The sequence below is a fragment of the Schistosoma haematobium genome, chromosome 4 (assembly GCF_000699445.3).
Source record: "Schistosoma haematobium chromosome 4, whole genome shotgun sequence".
Classification (NCBI taxonomy): Eukaryota; Metazoa; Platyhelminthes; class Trematoda; order Strigeidida; family Schistosomatidae; genus Schistosoma; species Schistosoma haematobium.
Genome location: NC_067199.1, coordinates 17111071 through 17131380, shown reverse-complemented (window position 1 = coordinate 17131380; position 20310 = coordinate 17111071). Strand labels below are relative to the sequence as shown.

At 40.9% G+C, this 20310-nt stretch overlaps 1 protein-coding gene across 1 annotated transcript; it reads right to left on the bottom strand.

Annotated features, from left to right (window-relative positions):
* Positions 1–1343: 1343 nt before the first annotated feature.
* CCZ1_1 (vacuolar fusion protein ccz1) lies at positions 1344–19386 on the bottom strand. The gene is made up of 3 exons (XM_051215833.1): positions 18905–19386; positions 11226–11695; positions 1344–8387 (listed from the first exon to the last, which is right to left on the bottom strand). The coding sequence occupies exons 1-3, from the start codon at positions 19116–19118 to the stop codon at positions 8004–8006; spliced, it is 1068 nt and encodes a 355-aa protein (XP_051066369.1). The 5' UTR covers positions 19119–19386; the 3' UTR covers positions 1344–8003.
* Between the last annotated feature and the right edge of the window lie 924 nt (positions 19387–20310).

The following is a 20310-nucleotide window of genomic DNA, read 5'->3' as shown; positions in this document are numbered from 1 at the left end:
GTCACGCGGACCCCAACTAAGTAGTCTGCATCTACCAACATGGCTCAGACTAGAAGTTAGTGTCTTCAAGCACTGATGCCACGTTTTGGTTTGGCCGCCCCTAACCTTCTTCCAACCATCTCCAATACCGGATAGCATTGCTAGTCGTGGTAATCGGTGTTCAGGCATACGTAACACGTGGCCCAACCATCTCAGTCGATGAAGATTCACAACCTCATCAACTGATTTACCATCATTACCTAATACCCTGCGTCTAACCTCACTATTACTTACTCGGTGATCCCAGCAGACGCCAGCAATATTTCTAAGGCATCTGTGGTCAAATACTAGTAGCTTACGAGTGTCTTCTACTCTTAATGGCCATGTTTCGCTGCCGTAAATTAAAACAGAACGGACTGCCGCGCAGTATACTCGTCCTTTTATTGATAGACGGATATCTCACCTTCGCCAAAGGTGACGTAAGTTGGCAAAAGCCAAGCGAGCTTTTCGAATCCGTGCTGGGATTTCGTCAGACACCAACCCATTAGGGCTGATCAGACTTCCAAGATAAGTGAAGTTGTCAACGCGTTCGACTACTTCACTCCCTATTCTTAGTTCAGGTGTTGACGCAGACCAGTCCTGAAGCAACAACTTGCATTTCGAGGGAGAGAAGCCCATTCCAAACATTCTGGCATCGTTGCTCAGTGCTACTAAAAGACTCTGCATTTTGTCAGCGTCTTCACCAAACAGGACTATGTCATCTGCGTATTCTAAGTCGATAAGTGGACCTCCTGGATGGAGATCAATACCCGAGAACTCAGTCGACGAGAAAGTTATTTCCATCAGTAGATCTATGATGAAGTAGGGAGGTTGCCAAAAGCCAAGATCCTCCCAAACACCAGCCCCACCCCTCTGGTGCTACTGCCGGTCCCGAGTCCGGATAAAGGAGGAAGGTTGGACAGGGGTTAACGACTCCATCCCGTAGAAAATTAACTCGCTGAGAAAACGCTAACCAGGAAAAATAATTCCAACCGATTAAGCTCTGCCCTGGGAATTAGAAGGTCTTCGTTTAGAAGAGTAATGACGTCTCATGATGAAAGCTGAGTTCCTTCAGGAATCACGAGACTGATGCCCCTTCTGACAACCACAGCAACTATTAGTTTAGGTACATGGAATGTTCGTACAATGTAGGAGACAGGGAGAGTCACCCAATTTGCTGCAGAAATGGAAGATACAACCTGGAAGTGCTTAGAATCAATGAAACACATTAAACGTAGGTTGGACAACAAAGTCTAGCATCAGCAGAGCTGCTGTTCTACTTCGACCATGTAGAAGAAAATGCTCCACATACACAACGAGTTGCACCGATGCTATCCAAACAGGTACAAAAAGCACTTACAGAATGGGAATCTCATGGACCCAGGATCATCAAAGCCTCCTTCAAAACAAAGAAAGAGGGCATTAAAATGAACGTCATTCCGTGCTATGTAATGAAGACAATAAAGTTTAATTCGACGATAAGCTGCAATCAATCGCTGAAAAATGCCCAACAAAAGACTTGACTATTCTGATGGAACACCTTAAACGCCAAGGTTGGAATGGACAACACCGTGCATGAAGATGTCATGGGACGATATGGGCTGGGAGAAAGAAACGATGCAGAGGTGAAGGCGCGGATCGGCAAAGCAAGAGCAGCATATCTACAACTGAGGAACATTTGGAACTCAAAACAACTGTCAAACAACACCAAAGTCAGAACTTTCAATACAGATGTCAAGACAGTTCTACTAGTTGAGGCGGAAACTTGCAGAACTACGAAAGCCAGAATCCAGAAGATTCAAGCGTTTATTAACAACTGTCTGCGCAAAATACTTCGGATCCCCTTGGCCAGATTCTATCAGCAACAACCTACTGTGGGAGAGAACAAACCAGATTCCGGTGGAGAAAGGAAAATGGAGAAGCACTGGAAGTGGATAGGACACATATTGAGGAAAGCACCCAACTGCGTCACAAAGCAAGCATTCACTTGGAATCTTCAAGGTCAAAGGAGAAGAGGAAGACCAAAGAACACATTACTCCGAGAAATGGAGACAGACATGAGAAGAATGAACAACAACTGGACAGAAATAGGAAGGAAGGCCCATGACAGAGTGAATTGGAGAATGCTAGTCGGCTGTCTATACTCCATTGGGAGTCACAGGTGTAAGTAAGCAAACTATGTAGTGTATTTGTCAGACATCTCACTCAGGACACAGGTTGCCAAAAGCCAAGAATCTCTGAGACACCAGCCCATCAAGACTGATTAAACTTCTAAGACAGGTAAAGTGGTCGATGTATTTAACTACTTTAATCCGTATTATCAGTCTGGGTGATGATGCCAGCCAGTTCCGAGGCGGCATTTCGGATTTAAAGGGAGTAAGACGCACCCTAATTATGCTTGCGCTGTTGTTAAAGTCGATTAGAAGACTCTTTATAATGTAGGCGACTCCACAACGCGTAACTGTTACCTCCATATTCTAAATCGAGAAGAACAATCCCTGAAAAATTGAGAACGTTACCACTACATCTATGGCGTCGGTAAATAAAAACGGAGAGTGGCGAGACCCGAAACGAAGAAGTTCACGTGACTAGAAATTCTACAACACGAATTCTTAAACTGTAAATTTCATTTCTTTTAAATATACACTAAATCTTTTGAAATAATTATTACTTTTAGAATAGCTACAAGCAATTGAAGCACCAAGATCCCGAACCTCAAAAAACATCCATGGTTAGTATTAGGTCACTAGCTTGAATTTGCTGTGACTCAGATTTTATTTTAATGTTCATCACTAATGTAAGAAAGCGGCTATATAAAATATTAAAAGCAAATCACTTGACGGCTAAACAATAGCTTTTTTACATGATCTACTTTTTACTGAGTCATCTCACTTTACACGGAAATTCTGAATATATGAAAAACACTTCAACACGCTAACTGCAACATGTAATTGAGTCCAAATTTTCCCGCAAAATATACTTAGATCAAATCAGAATGGTGAGCAGATATAGTTCTGATTTCTTGCACTCGTGAAAATATATATTCAGCTATAACTACTAATCCGACTGTTTGTAGTACTTGTAATTAAGTTTATTAATCGAATTACGTCAAGCAGAAAAAAATGTAGTAAAGAAATAACATTTAGAATTTCCACAGATCAACTTTAGTGAAGAGAAACAATGAACAAAGTAAACAAACAGGTGTAATGAATAAAATGAAAATGAAAATGAAAATAAGTGTGTAAACATAAACACACGAGTTTTTCTAATAAGCCAAAAATCATTTATCGTGATTTGACGTAGAAAAAACTATACTTTTAGAATGTTTCTTTTTTGTAATGTTTAGAATCAGTGCGTATGTAATTAACAATTAAATCAGATTAACAAGAAGAGTGAGCATTCGATGATGCATTATTGATTTGGGTATCATCCTTGTTAGTTGTTGTAAGTGGTGATATCACACTAGTTGTAGTACTAGTATTAGTATTAGCATTAGTAGTAATAGTAGTATTAGCCGTAGTAGCAGAAGTAATAGTCGTATTGCTAGTAACAGCATCAGTTGTAGTTGTATTGACATTTCCGTTGGTGTTAGAACAGTAATAGGGTGGAGGAGCGTAGGCATTTGCCGGAATTTTCAAGATATCCTAAAAGTTAGTGATGTAATATAGATAGGACAATTGAATAAAGGTCACTTGTTATTTATGAAATGTATTAGAATACAAACACAATAAAACTAGGCTTTCTATAGCTTGGTTGGTTGGTGATAAAAATTAGTACGTCACTGATAGACAGAAGTTGGATATAATATTTTAAGTGATCTAATCGCAAAGCACTTGCCGGGATATTTAAGGTCTTATGTTATAAAAAGCGCAGTGGATACACTGATGGAAACCTTCAAACTGAAATGAAAAAAACGTAAAATGTTTCGTTTATTCAATTACTCATATGGCAACTCATATGTGGATCACTTCAAAGTGATACACCGATTTAGCAAAGCGAGATGCCTGAGTAGTATGTGTATGCTACTTATGTCGACAAAAGTAGTATATAAAAGAAATCAAAAGTCGAAGCACTGGCAGCACAAGGTTGAGATCGAATCGAAGAGAACGGGGACATGATTTATCTTGACCACCAATACAAATATCATCCTGCTTGACAATTTGATTATATACGCTCTGAATAAATACTAGAAATAAAAAATAAATCCGAGAACGAAGTTCCTCAAGTGAAATCACTGAGATGAGGATCGTCTAAATTATCCAAATGGCATTTACTAACAAACTACGAAGCCAATTCGGGTTGTTCTGAACTCCTTAATCGTGATCAGGGTGAGAATCTTACCATATTTTACCAGACATCAAGTGAGACGAGTCGTAATAAATCTCAGTGGCGTACATATATATATATATATATATATTCTAAACAAGATATCCTCTTAATTCATTTAAATAGGTTGTTTAAATCTTACCATTTATACTAGGGATTACAATCAGTGAGTCTCCTTTGACGTATGTGCCTCTCCAGATGAGAGTGGGGGAGTCCACTCTCCATCACGAAATGCCCTCACATGGCCATCGTGCATACAGCCACTATTAGAGAAGTCCTACTCATTGCCTTCTCGCAGCGAGGGTGTTGTTTATGAAATTGAGAGGACGAAAAAGTCAGTCAGCTACAACGTAGGACCAAGCACAAAAATGCATCGGTCCAAGTTGCCACACCTCATTAGCATAACAAGATGAACACCGAATTCATAGAAGCAATTACTTCAATGGTAGTAATATATAAAAGAAAGGTTGTGTGTGAGAATACAGTAAAGGACCCGGCCGTTGTTGCTACCTTGACATGCTGGTCAGGCTTGCCTATCATGATGAACCAGTCGAGCTATACTGGCTGGAACAACCGTTCCTCAAGGTCCTACCATGCCAGACAAATCGGTTGGAAAGCGGTAAGACTAAAAACAGCAAACCCAAGGTCCGAGAGCGAAGTCGTACTACTAACTGTACAGAGGTGTGACGGCAGTAAGATGTTTCCTTCAGACAAGCGGCATAACAGCGATGCTGCCTTCCCACAAGGAGGGGTGGGCTTAGAAAAGGTCGGCCCTAAAAATGCACACCTCGCCTTATCCCACGGATATCCGTCTCCGCCGTCAAGGTCTCAACAAGTACAGAGCTATCACGAAAATTACTCACAAAAACATCGTGGGTGACCGACATTAAGCAGTTGTCCTCTTTGACAGTGCGGTCACGCTCTCGGGTCACTAAGACCACTTTTAATCCGATTTCCATCTCAGGTAGCTCCAGAAGAACCCTTCAATGGTGTGGGCAACCAGGAATTGATAACTGCCCTCATACCTCTAATAGCACTCAAGATCAAGGTATTCATAATCAATATCCCTAGTTAATTCCTATTATTCCTCCTACGTCGACTTCCTCCTCAAGTGTCACCACGGACGAAACATGCGCGAAACACCGTCCCACGTCTACTGAAACTGACTGACCGATGTGGTACAAGAAGAAACAAATAGTTCGTAGAAAGAAAGATATTAAGCAATTTTAATCTCACAGTTTAAGGGAAGACACAGAGTGTATACGCCTACGCCACTGTGGTCGGTTCTGTGGTTGATTCTAGAGTCATGCGGACCCCAACCAAGTAGTCTGCATCTACCAACATGGCTCAGACTGCAAGTTAGTGACTTCAATCACTGATCCCATGTTTTGGTTTGGCCGCCCCTAACCTTCTTCCAACCACCCCCAACACTAGTCAGCATTGCTCGTCGTGGTAAATGGTGTTTAGGCATACGCCCTAACCATCTCAGTCGATGAAATCTCACAGCTTTATCAGCTGACTTACCATCATCCCATGATACCCTGTGTCCAACCTCACTATTACTTACCCGATGATCCCAGCAGATGAGAGCAATATTTCTAAGAATTTGTAATAAAATACTAGTAAATTACGAGTATCATCTACTCTTATTGGTCACGTTTCGCAGCCGCAAATTAAAACAGAACGAACTGTCGCACAGTATACTAGCCCCTTAATTGATAGACCGATATCTCGCCCTCACGATGGCTGACGTATTGGCAAAAGCCAAACGAGCTTTTGAGTCCATGCAGAGATTTCCTCAGACACCAACACATTTGGACAGATCAGACTTCCAAGATATTTAAAGTCGTCGACGCATTCGACTACTTCATTCCCTATCCTTAGTTCATGTGATCATGCAGCCCAACCCTGAAGCAACAACGTGAATTTCAAAATAGGAAGAAACGCATCCCAAACGTCCTGGCATTATTGCTCAGTGCCACCAAACACTCTGCATTTTATCAGCGTCTTCGCCAAACAGGACTATATCATCTGAGTATTCTAAGTCGATCAGTGCACCTCCTGGTAGGAGATCTATTCCTTAAAATTCAGTCGACGAGAACACTATTTCCAGCAGTAGGTCCATGATGAAGTTGAGAAAATGGAAATAGTGGACAACCTTGTTCGACGCCACCAGAGGTTGCAAAATCAGATGACAGTTCGTCATAAGCTCTTACTGGACTAGTAGTGTTCGAGTAAAAAGCTTTCACAAGGTTTATGTACGACTGAGATACGCTTTTCAATGAGAGACAATGCCACGGAACCTCTCGATCTATAGAATCAAATGCTGCATTTAAGTCAAGAATAATCGTCATTATCAGTCGCCAGTAAACATGCCTGTGTTCTAGAACGTAACCAATGATGAATATGTGGTCGATGCGGCCACGACCAGGTCTGAAGCCAGACTGGTTTTCTCGTGTTTGCAGTTCACGAATCCTTGTTAGGCACCCGATAATTATTGAGACTAATGCTTTGGATGATATATTTGTCAAACTAATCCCTCCATGGTTATCAATGGATGATTTTGACTCCTTCTTATATATTGGGACGATAAGTGATTGCGACCAGTCAGATGGGATTACGTCCAACACCCGGATTTCAGCTAAAGTGTTAGTTAACCTAATCGCTAAAACTAGACTACCATAATTAAAGACATCTGAAGCTAATCCATTTGGACCAGCTGTTCTTCCTCATTTCAGATTAGCTATAGTCTTTTGAACTTCAGCTAGAGTCGGACCTACTTAAATGTTTCATTCACGCGGTCTACGGATGAATGGTAATTGTTAGTGGGGCATAAATTGAATTAAAGTACACTCAATGCACGACTGCTTTGGCGCACGCTGATTGACTAATTCTTATCCAATCAGCGCTAGTCGATACTTGGAGAACACTCTAGAATCTTCTCATGTAAAAACTATGAATAAACTAACGCTTTTCCTACTGTGCTTCCTGCTTCCATCTAACTTTGTTACTTGGAGTATAACCTCTTTCCTGTTCAACCGTGTCCTGATTTGGTGACTTGTCGAGTGAATTGGTGTCCAAGAATACTAAGTAGTAGGAATAGCTGGGTTGTAATAAGAGGAAATTATAACAGTAGTTGTAGAGTAGCTGAAGATCAGCTGAACTGATCCTTAATGTGTTCCATCCATCGTTCTAAACGTCTGGGCTGAAAGCGGATAAATGTCGTCTTTTTCCCAAATTGTCTCACATTTGAATTCTTCATTCCAGTTTCTTTTATTAGTCTGAAAAGCTGTCTTGTGTTACCTACAGCCGCTGCTTTTTCCATCTCTTTTGCTTTCGTTGAGCACCACTGCTCACGGTCGTTCCTTAGACTTTTGGTTAACCTAAATCTGCTTTGTTTTCGTTCTTTATCGTGTTCAGATCCTGATGGAATGTGTTTACCAGAATTCATCAGTGTAAAAGATTTACTAGAAATCCATTGAGTTTTCGTAACCCTTTGGTTTAAATCACTAATAGATATCACTGCTGATGCTGGCTTTCCGTTCTGGCGATGTGAGCTCAAGTGAATGACCACACTACGATCCTATATATGTGTTCCAGGGTTCTAGGGTTTTAGCCAACGAGACCTGCTGGCCGATTTGACATAGGGTGTGCACGTATTATAACGCTGAACATGAGTAAAAGTCATAACACGAATGATAACACTGATTACTACTTGCCTCATACTTTGGTAGATCGTTAGCTGGATCGTATGTAATTGTATCAGGACGAGGTCTTGTATTAGGCTCATTAGGAGAACCAGAGTTCCCAATCGAATTATTGCCTCGATTACGACCAGTCCGAAGTAAACTCCAAAAAGTTGACAAATGACCCCACTGGTCGGAATACCAATCATCAAGTAGGTTGCCTCTTCGATTTAGCATTAAGTATTTATAACAGTCCCATACCATACCAAGACAATAGGCTTTGAATGCCAACATCATGCATGAGATGGACAATATGATAAAAGTCAAACCTGTAGATTTGATGTAAATAGGCCCTGTCTAAAAGCAAAAAAACATCTCACATTACTTCCAAAAGAAATATTATTACTTCAGAAAGAACAACAAACAAAACAGAATAAGATACATCCAGTTATATTATGATTTCTCTTCAGCTCCTTACAAACCAGAAACAATAGTAATAATAATTAAACGCCACAGTACATAATTATAAATAATAATTATAATTATAAATACGGATAAATCATAAAGTGGTAAAGAGTATGAACATTTATGTCGTCATGGAAATCCTTGAAGTTTATATGATCGTAAAGCACACAAAATACTCCAGGAATTATATAACATGAAGAGACTATACATACTGGTATCTAAACGCTTTTTTATTCATGAATGTTTCTTTTAAACCGTCGTGTTCCCGGATACTTATGCGGTATATATATAACAAATCCCTTGAAGTTGTTGCGAGACGACAGAGATTTATAGTTCAGGTAGATGGTTTTGGTGTTTTGTTTTTTTAGCTGGCTGGTTCGATCGTGAATCTTTCATCGTACTTCTGAATATCGGCAGAACAGACTTCAGGTAGAAGAAAAGTGTTCGAATTCCTCCACATATGACTCACAGCTTGTCCACTAGACCCCGATCTTCATTGGTTATTGTTGACCTTTAACCTTCCTTATTTTGATGGTTTCTCCCAGTGATTTGATTCTTGGTCCTATATTTGTACATGATCTTCCTGATTAGTTTATAAATTCGATCGATTCCAGTGTGTTTTTTGATTGCTGATTGACCTGAGTGTCAAGCCTCTAAAGAGTCTATGGTGTTTTTAGAATTCCCTCTATCCAAAATCTCAGCATTTTCCCTGTCCAATATGTGTCCACAGTTGTCCACATGCATTGATATAAGCGAGGATATATCATGGCGTTTGTTTGCTAATTGATGTTCGTCCAGGTGAAGATGAAGGGAGTGTCTACTTTGTCCGATGTAGTGTTTATCGCAGTTGCAACAATTTATTTTGTAGATGATGTTCGATTTTTCTTCTTTCGTCATCTCGTCCTTTGGTTTGCATGGGATTAATTGAGGTGATTTTGTTGGTTTATGTGCTATGTCTATTCCAAATAACTTCAACAATCTCGTTGTGATTTCTGGTGTCTTTTATATATGGTAGAATGATCTGTTTGTTGGTTTCTGCATTCGACTTCCTTTCTACCGATGCGTTGGATCGACATATTTTGCTGAAGTTGATTGGGTAGCCGTTCTTACGAAGGATAGCTATTAGGTATTTTCCTTCATTTTTCCGCACTGCAAGTGTGTTGGCAGTGTGTCGTCGCCTTGTTGAGTAAAGTTTGTATGCAGTTGATATTGTGAGTTCTTGGGTTGTTGCTACTTTAATTGAGGATTCGATCTTTGTAATTCGGCTTCCGATATACTTGAGTCTCCAGTTTCCCTGTATCGGTTCTAGTGGTTAATACATCCAAGAATCATTGTTTGACTATTGTTCGATTGTGAACTTTGTGTCATCGAAGACGTTGCTGGTCAGATTCTAGGCGTTTACCAACTCGTCCCTTTCGACAGTGACGAATGTGTTGTCCACATAGGGAATCCAACATTTTGGCTTGATCACTGGTTAGATCGAGACTTCCAGTCTCTGCATCACTGCTTATGCAATAAGTCCTGATATTGGTGATTCCATCGATGTTCTTTTAGTTCGTTCGTAGATTTTGCTGTGGAATAGAAAATATGTTGTTAAGCATAAATCGATGAGTTCTAGCAAACTTTGACTTTGAAGCTTCGTGTACTTTGCGAGATTAGTGTCGTTTGTGAGGAGCAGTATTAGAGTTTCCTTTGCTAAGCGTGTTTCTATGAAGTGAGTAAGACTGCATCATCGAACGATATCATCAGTTCGTTGTTGATTTGAATTCCCTTAATCTAATCCATGAATTGTATACGATATTTGATGGAGTGATCGAATGTATCCATTGAATGTCCCAATATTCGTGAAATTTTTTTTGACAAATTGTATGTTGGTGTTCTGGGGAGTGTTACGATTGCAAGTAGTGGGATGTTTGGTTTGTGTATTTCTAGCCTACCGTAGAATCGAGGGAGTAATGGTTCATTGGATTCCATTTTCCATTGATCCTGTTTTGATATTTGTCCTGTTTTTGACAAGCTTGTTTACAGTTCTTGAGATTTGGTTGCCTATCATTTTGAATGGATTTGTCTATTGGTTCGAAAACTTCACTTCTACCCGAAGTTTGAGCCGATGGTGTTGTTCAGAAAAACAATGGAAGCTCCACGGCCAAACCATCTAGCTCAGGAAACAAAACTCCCACAGAAAGAGCTGTTTTCAATGCTACTAAAGATCTACACGATCGTTACAGCCGACATAAGTATTTATGTACTCAAGCAAAGGAAGTTGGTATATCACCCAAAAGTTACGACTATTATTTTCGTAAAAGGCAATAAATACTTACACGTTTCACTCAATATAAAACTAAGTCAGTCTTTAAACCATTAAACCGCATTTCAGAGTATAATGTATGATGGATTCAAAGTTCAAAAGATAGATTTTAGTTATTAAAGTTCGTACTTCGTTTTTAATTGATGACTGAACTGGTCAGTCGTTGCCATATAACCTCCGTGTACAGAAGTCTCTAATATTATGTTCGCATGGTAAGAGGTTACTGTCGATAACATAGTAACCTATAGGTAACCTTCTGGTTTTTGAAGTGATGCTTGCAGTGTTTGTTAAAGTAGGAACAGTAACTGAAGCAGTTTACTTAACTAATATGCAACAAACAACAAAAAGTGATTTTTGAACCTCAATCATTGCAGACACCAGCATCAAATTATCTTGTGATAATATCATGCAAACGAACATACTTTTGTGTGAATTACCAAGCGTATATCTGATGTGGAGGACATGAATCCGAGTATGTGAATTAAACATATGATAAGATCAAAGACTTGAATAAAGAAAAACGGGAGTAAGTGAGTTGGCTGTCTTGTGATTGCTCCATGGACCATGAAGCAACAAAACGCCAAAGAGAAAGTTGTCACGCAAACAGCAATGTAAGGACTGAAATGTTTTATTTTGACTTCGTGGGATCCACGTTCATGTTTCTGAGTATCCGACACTAGACTTGGAGACATATTATTGACGTCGACAAGTACATCGTCTTTATATCCTGGTGGAATATCATAATTAAAATTGGTTTCAGACTCCACATTGTGGCCAAGATATAATTTATTTCCATTGACATTTCGGGCTCCAGGAGAAGGCAATGTTAATGACTCATGAATATCGGAGACAGCTGGTACAAGACGAAAGAGAGTCGAGAATACATAAAAACCTAGGGTTGAAAAAAAAAACAGACCAATGTTTCATAAGACTTATTAAATCTGAAGTTTATTTGTATAAAAATTTAGTATATTAATGTTCCACGTTGATTATATCACCTAAGCAACCGTGACAGAATGCCTTCAATAATATCGTTGATAAACTGGTCTCGACGTTTTTCCCAAATGCATATTAGAGTACAACAGTGAACAATCAAATCATACATGATGGAGGAACTATACAATAAGTGAAAACTTTCAAGTTCCTAGGTAGCATTATAGATAAACAGGGAAGATCTGATGTAGATGTTGAAGCACGGATCAAATTAAGGGCAGCATTCCTACAACTGTTATTATATAAACGCAAACAATGGTACAAGGGGGCACCAAATACATATACACCAGAAAACAACTTGTGAATAGACAGAAGGTAAAGTGCGTATGATAAAGGAGGAACACCGATGAACAAAAATTAGTGCCCCCAAATGCCCTGGTATGACCGAGAGCGGGGTGGGTTCGCCCTCCCTCTCGAAATACTCTCACACGGCCACGCGTATACAGCCTCTGCCAGGGAAGTCCTACTCACTGCCATCTCGTGGCGGGGGTGTTGTTTACAAAAATGAGAGGACGAAAAGCGAATGTGCGGAGCTTTAACCGGATCCCAAACCAAATCAATGGTGCATATGGGCTCCAGTATCCTGCGGGAACAAATGGCGTATGAACCAATTGTCGGTCACCGGCTACCATGGGACTGCATCTCCTTACGATGCTCCACTGCCTTGTGTGTTAGATCTTTAGGTCAAAGGCCCGGGGTGTGGCACCCCAAGATAGCGACCTGCTTCAGTCTGGGCACCTGGGCAGTATCACAGCCCACACACAAATGACGAACTATCTACATTTATGGAAACTACTTTTCTTGCTTCGACTAACAAAAAAATGATTCGAATTATTATTATTATTATTATTATTATTATTATTATTATTATTATTATTATTACTGGCTGCCTTCAACGTTCGCACACCTACACAGGTCAGACAACAGATAGGTCTGTCTGTGTCTTTGGAAAGTCTTAATATTGATGTTTGTTGTCTATCCGAGACCCGTATTCAAGACTCTGGCGAAGTACTACAAATTCGCTCTCCATCTGTCGCTTCGAAAAGCTTGTTTTACGTGCGTTTATCCGGGGACCCTGTGGCATCTCCGTCTGGTCTTGCTCACGTTGGTGTCGCACTAAGCACTAGAGCTGAGGCAGCACTAATCGATTGGATCCCCATTAACAGTCAGTTATGTGCTGTTAGACTAGAAAGTCCCGTGAAAGTGAGAAGAAATCGGCGTGAGAAACGATGTCTTTTCGTCATCTCCGCCTATGCCCCGACAGACTGCAGCCTGAATGCAATCAAAGATGAATCCTACCACCAGTTTACTGTTCTTCTCCAGAAAGTGCGTTCGACAGATATTGTAGTACTAGCCGGAGACTCGAATGCTCAGGTCGGGTGTCTAGGCACAGAAGAGAGTCGCTTAGGTGGCCGATGGGGACTTGTTGGTCGCAGGTCAGATAACAGGGACCGTCTACTGCAACTGTGCACAGACCACAACCTGTTTCTGGCTAGCACTAACTTTCAGCACAGTCATCGCCGATGTGCCACCTAGCGTCCTCACTCTGCATCTCAAACCTGGACTCAGATTGATCACATTGCGATCAGCTACCGCTGGCGTGGTTGTGTACAAGACTGCCGCTCCTTTTGGAGCACCTATCTGGACTCTGACCATGCCTTGGTCTGCGCCAATCTTGCCTTACTTTTCAGTGGACAACGAAGTGACCGCCATCAACGGATTGATATTAGCAAGCTGGTTGCAACTTTTGTTGCTAGTAAGTATCGAACCGAGCTAGCCTCTAGGCTAGCTACCACTCCACCGAAGAGTATAGATGAGCATTGGTTGCAATTGCATGATGCCATGAAAATGGCGGGTACAGTCAGTTGTGGGTTTGCGAAACGTCCCGCTTATAAGCACTGGGTTTCTTCTGGTTCCTTACAACTCATTGAAGCCCGTCGGTATACTCCGGGTGACCGTGAGTTTGACCACAAACGAAGTATGTTACGTAATGAAATTGGGCAAAGCTTGCGTAAGGACCGAGAAGCCTGGTGGTCGGAGCCTGCTAACGAGCTGGGAGCAGCAGCTGCATCTGGTAACTACCGGAAGCTCTTCCAACTCATCCGAGCCACTGGCAGCAAGAAGTCTGGTGTGAGCGAAACAATCTGTGAGGTTGACAGGATGCCGATCACTAACATCCGTCGACGTCTTGGACTATGGGCAGAATTCTTCGAAGGGCAGTTCAACTGGCCTGCTGCTCCGGCAACATCGGTGAGACTGTCCTGCCCTCCATGGCCGGTGATGACTGATCCACCAAACGAGGAGGAAGTCCGCAAGGAACTCCAACTCTTGAAGCGTTACAAATCACCTGGCCCAGATGACTTACCTCCGGCTCTTTTTAAAGATGGTGGTGACTTTCTGACTAAGGAACTGATGACGTTGTTTAAAAAAGTCTGAGAACTAGAGAGTGTACCAACGTCATGGAATGAGTCGATAGTTGTCACTATCTTTAAAAAGCGTTCACGTCGTTCCTGTAACAACTATCGGGGGATAAGTCTACTTCCGATTGCGTCCAAGCTATTGGCTTCCGTCACTTCGTAGGTTGTTCAAAACTCGAGAAAGATTGACTCGCGAGGAGCAGGCTGGGTTTCGTTCTGGTCGAGGATATATTGATCATATCTTCACCCTCCGCCAAATGTTAGAACACAGTCATACTTATCAAAGGCCAACAATCGTAGTGTTTCTTGACATCAGGACTGCCTTCGATTCGTTGGATAGGACTGTTCTCTGGGATTGTCTATTGAAGAAGGGTGTGTCTGGGAAATTTATTAACATCCTAAAGACCCTATATATAGACACCTCAGGCAGAGTGAAGGCATACAACCACCTCTCTCCACTGTTCCATTCGAGCAGTGGGGTTAGGTAGGGTCGCCCAATCTCACCATTCCTTTTCAACTTTGCCATCGATGACATTCTGGAAACAGCTCTGATGGATGTAAGTAATGGCGATGTGGATCTGTTGCCTGGAGAAAGACTTCTCGACCTTGAGTATGCGGATGATATTGTCTTACTGTGTGATAATGCCCAAGCCATGCAATCCGCACTTAATCAGTTGGCAATTAGTGTCCGTAAGTATGGTATGTGATTTGCACCTTCGAAGTGCAAAGTACTTCTACAAGACTCGCACGATTCTAATCCTGTACTTACTCTGGATGATGAACAGATAGAAGTAGTCGAGAAATTCGTGTATCTGGATGGCTGCATAAGTGCTGGTGGTGTGTGATGAGATCAATGCACGTATAGTGAAAGCCAGAGCGGCTTATGCCAATCTGGGCCATCTTTGGCGCCTTCGTGATGTTAGTCTGGCTGTAAAAGGTCGGACCTATAACGCGTCGGTGAGAGCAGTTTTGCTCTATGCTTGTGAAACCTGGCCTTTCCGAGTTGACGATGTTAGACGGCTCTCTGTGTTTGGTCATCGTTGTCTCCGAAGGATTGCTGACATCCAGTGGCAACACCATGTCAGTAATGCAGAGGTTCGGCATCGTGTGTTCGGGCACAGAGACGATAATGCAATTGGTGTCACCATCTTGAGACACCGACTACCGAGGCTTGGACATGTTCTACGAATGTCGTCCCAGAGAATTCCACGTCGTGCATTATTTGCCGACTCTGGGACTGGTTGGAAGAAGCGGAGAGGTGGTCAGTATATGACATGGTGTCGTGGGATGAAAGAAAGCTGCAAAGGACTGGCTTGTGTTGGTCCTTCACGACTCCCTGGCTGGGGTCTGAGAGATGATGCAACACAGTGGCTAGAGACGTTAACAGATATGACTCAGAATAGAAACCGGTGGCGATCCTGCTGTAATCTTCTTTTACTTTCTTCGTAAAAAGCGGTTGTGTCTTCCTTAACTGAAAGATTTCTTCCGATTGTACCTTTCCGTTCCCCCATTATTATTATTACTATTACACTACCTTACACCAATCTCTTCGTTATTGTTCTCTTTTTTTGCGCTCCTTACGTTTTTTTTTCCTTCTCTTTAAATTCTCATTGTTTTGTGTGGCGCATATATATTTGGCGCACTCTTGTACCAATATTTGTGTTCAAGTAAATAAATAATAAATAAATGTACAGGAATGAAATAATAATGGGAGAAACAGTTCAGTTAGGAAAAAATACAATCAGAAGGAATTCTTTCAGTCAAAGAAGTTCACTTTTATGAAAAAATTAGAAGTTAAAGCAGGATCGTTACTGGCTTCTATTCTGAGTCATGTCTGATAACCTCTCTAGACAGTGTTTTACTATTTCTAGGACCCCAACCAGGGAGTCGTGAAGGACCAAAAGAAGTCAACACTTACGTAGCTACCCAGACACACGAACTTCCCGACTCCTACTATCTGCTCACCACTCATGGTGAGTGCAGGTTCAGGGTCCTCTCAGTCTTGTAAAAGTACTTTGCACTTCGAAAGTGCGAAGCACACGCCATACCTACGGACACTAATTGCCAACTGAGTAAGTGCGGATTGCATGGCTTAGGTGTCATCGCACAGTAAGACAATATCATCCGCATGCTCAAGGTCGAAATATCTTTTTCCAGACAACAGATCTAGACTACAATTACCCACATCCATCAGAGCTGTTTCCAGAACGTCATCGATGAAAAAGTTGAAGGGGAATGGTGAAGTCGAGCAAACCTGCTTAACCCCACTGCTTGAATGAGGCAATGGAGAAAGGTGGGTGTATGCCCTCACTCTGCCTGAGGTGCTTGTATATAAGGCTTTCTCAGGAGCACACTTCTTCAATGAATAACCTCAGAGGATAGTCCTGTCCAACGAATCGAAGGCGACCCTAATGTCAAGAATTTCACAGAAGACTGAACTGTAGTTGTCATTGCACACATATGAGAAATCAATATTTTTATAATTCAGGTGTTTTTAATTCAGCTAGATAGGTTCTGAGAAATATATATAAGGGAAAGAAATTTAATGTCGCAATTGGCATACTAATCTACGTAGTTTCGGAATTCTTAAAAGCTTTTGACGAAAAGTGGTTAGCCTACAATATACGGACAATTGCATAAGGACCGAGATATTGATATCATGTAGAAACACTCCAACAGAAATATTCCTGTAAATCGAGCAAAACGTTAAATTTTCAGGAAAAACCGATGAGTGGAAATAATAATGCTGAGGGTGTCAAATACTTATTTCTTCTGAGTAGACTGTAAGCTAAACGTGAATCAATGAGGTCTGAGTTCAGTCTAGTCTAAAGTTCCAGGGGTTGAGCTTCTACCGGGAGGTCCACTTGTTGACTTAGAATATGCAGATGACATAGTTTTATTTGGTGAAGACGCTGACATAATGCAGAGTCTTATGACCACTCTAAGCAACAATGCAAGCATGTTCGGGATGCAATTCTCCCCCTCGAAATGTAAAATGTTGCTTCAGGATTGGGTTGCATCGACACCCGGACTAATGATAGGGAATGAAGTAATTGAGTGTGTCGACCGCTTCACTTATCTTGGAAGTCTCATCAGCCCGTGTGGTCTGGTGTGTGACGAAATCTCAGCACGGATACAGAAGACTCGACTAGCTTTTACCAACTTGCGTCATTTATGGCGTAGGCGAGATATCCGTCTATCAACCAAAGGACGGGTTTGCTGCGCAGCAGTTCGTTCCGTCCTACTTTATGGCAGTGAAACATGGCCGGTAAGAGCAGAGGATATCCATAGGCTACTAGTATTTGATCATAGGTGTCTTCGAAACATTGCTCGTATATCCTGGGACCATCGAGTAAGTAATGCAGTTGTTAGAAAACGGGTACTAGGTAAGGATGGCAAATCAATTGATAAAGTAGTGAAACTTCATCAGTTGAGATGGCTGGGACACGTGTTACGTATGCCCAACGACCGACTGCCTCGACGTGCTATGTTCAGTGGTATAGGAGTAGGTTGGAAGAAAGCTATGGGTGGCCAAACCAAAACATGGCACAAGTCCATGAAGTCACTGACAAGTGGTCCGAGTCATGTCGGTAGGTATAGACTACCTGGTTGGGGACCGCGAGATGATAGCAACCGACGGTTAGAGACCCTGAATGACATAGCTTAAAATCGTTTGCAATGGCGCAGGTGCATACACTCTTTGTGTTCTCCCAAATTTTGATCTCCTTATTCCTCCTTGTCTCTTTTTTTCTCTTCCCTAATTTATTTCACTGTATTATACTCTTTAAACCACATCTCCAAACACTAATTTTCCCGATTACTGCTTATACTCTTATTACCTCTACCAATACGGGATTTGAATCGACCACTGCATCTCTGTGCTAATGTGGTGTGGCAACTCGAACTGACGTACGTACGTACGAAGTTCTACGTTGTTACTGACTGACTGACTGAGTTCAGTCGGCCCTATTCAAAATTAATCAAAACACATCACATTACCAGTGACACGAGGAACAGGCAGCGAGTAGGTGATACACGAAAGCAAAAATGGACAACATATATGTCACTTATAAAAGTGTTAGTGCAACTTTTACTTAATTTACGAAATTTTAATAAATTTAGAAAGGGAAATTTGAAGCAAACTATTAGAGTGTCAGAATGACAAAAGAGAACTTCAGGGTGAATATTTTCTTATTTAACGGACTGGGACGAAGATATCTTCAGAAAATTAAGATAAGTTGTAGCAAGTCATAAAATACTGATGGACATATAAACAAACTACCATAATCCAAAATGACTGTTACTTCATTCTTGAAACGGTCCTAATCTACGTATACTTTATGCACTGTCCAAGCTCAACCTTAAGTTGAGATTACAACGGAAATTCAAGCCTACAGCCATATTATAAACAGGGATAGGATGAGTGAGAGAGCACAGATTCCGAATATAATGCGCTAGAGAGTGAACAGAATCCCGAAAACTATAAAACGGTGTGATATAAGCCTGATATTAAAACAATCCCATGTAGCAAAAATAAAATAGCTATAAGCAAAATGAATGCAATAATAATCAACGGACGATATGTGAGTTAGGCAGATTATTGATCAAATGATTGGTGGGAACAAGGCAGTCATGAAAGAAAAGTGAATCGACGGGTAAATTCAGCAACAAGAGAACGAAGTAAAACTTACGGACGTTGGCCTGCGATGGATCTAAACTTCCGTGATTATCCTCTGGAATAAGTCTCGGATTAAACGTCATCAGGAAAAGAAACGATATAAAGACAAGTTGGATAATTATCTGAGTTATCCCGAAAATGATCGTCCCTGTCCTCACATGTAAACATAGGCAGCATGTAAACTGATGTCTTGCATCGTTTGTAAACAGAGCGGGAGCTCGTGGCATTTTCTTCAGGTAACAATTTTGTGACAACGACAGTTAGTGAGAATATCAAGCAACAATATAGTAAGGGCAACAATCGAATTAGCCGCTGCAGATATACATATGACATCCACTTTTAGTGTAACTAAACAAGTGACTTTAAAAAACGAGAAAATGTGAATAAAAACTTCGTAACAATACGTTGTATTGACCGAAGGCAAATCAGCGGTGGACTGTTTGACTGCATCTAACGGTGCAAAATTAAAGTGGATAAGTTGTTTTCTAATTATTTTGTTGCAAAGACTACAGACGCCAGTATCTATGTAACGAACTTGAACAAACAAATTGATTTCTTCCCTCGCGATTCACGTTATCTTCTCAGTGTTCAAAGACCTTGATATATACCTTGATTGATTTATCTCACTGTATAAATATAAACACTCATTTATATTAGTTTCGTTATCGGTTATCTAGCAAATGATACTTACAAGTAATGTTGACTGGAACGCGTTAACAATAGAATGGTCAAGACAAGGCCACGTAAGTCTTTTATTGGACGCCACATATTTCCATAAACAACCTGAATATGATGAATTTATACCGGTGAAGATCACCTCAAATTAAGATAATAACGTTCGCCTTTCGAGATAATGAGTCAAAGAATGCTCTACTGTTTGTTGTTTTTATTGTTTGAAACTACTGAAAGCTCAGTCATAAAACATGTATTCATTATGGTGAGAATTATATGTTTAGACAGACAACGTGTTCAAGTGTTTGCAATATAAATCACTCAAAATAACAAACACTTCTATGTGTACTAAAAACGATTAGGAAAGTTGTTTTACAGATGCTATTAGGAAGGTGATAACAAAAAGCAAAAAAGCATTAAAATTCCACCATGTGACTTTTAGAGACATTTTTACGACTGGTTTACATTCTCGATCGTTATTCATTTCCCTTCGACTCTTGCGCATTGTTTTATACCAGTTATTAATATTCAGTAAATAGTTGTATTCCTCACAATTCCCCCCCCATATGTTGGAACTTAAGTTTGACGTGTAACATCCTGAAACATTTACATGTAGTTATGACATTTACTGCATCTATCACTATAGTTACATTGTCTCAATAGTTGTAGCGGTCGTTTACAATTTATGTATTTAACACTTGTTTAAACCAACGGTTTCCATAATGTCTGCCATTTGTTCGGTTTTTG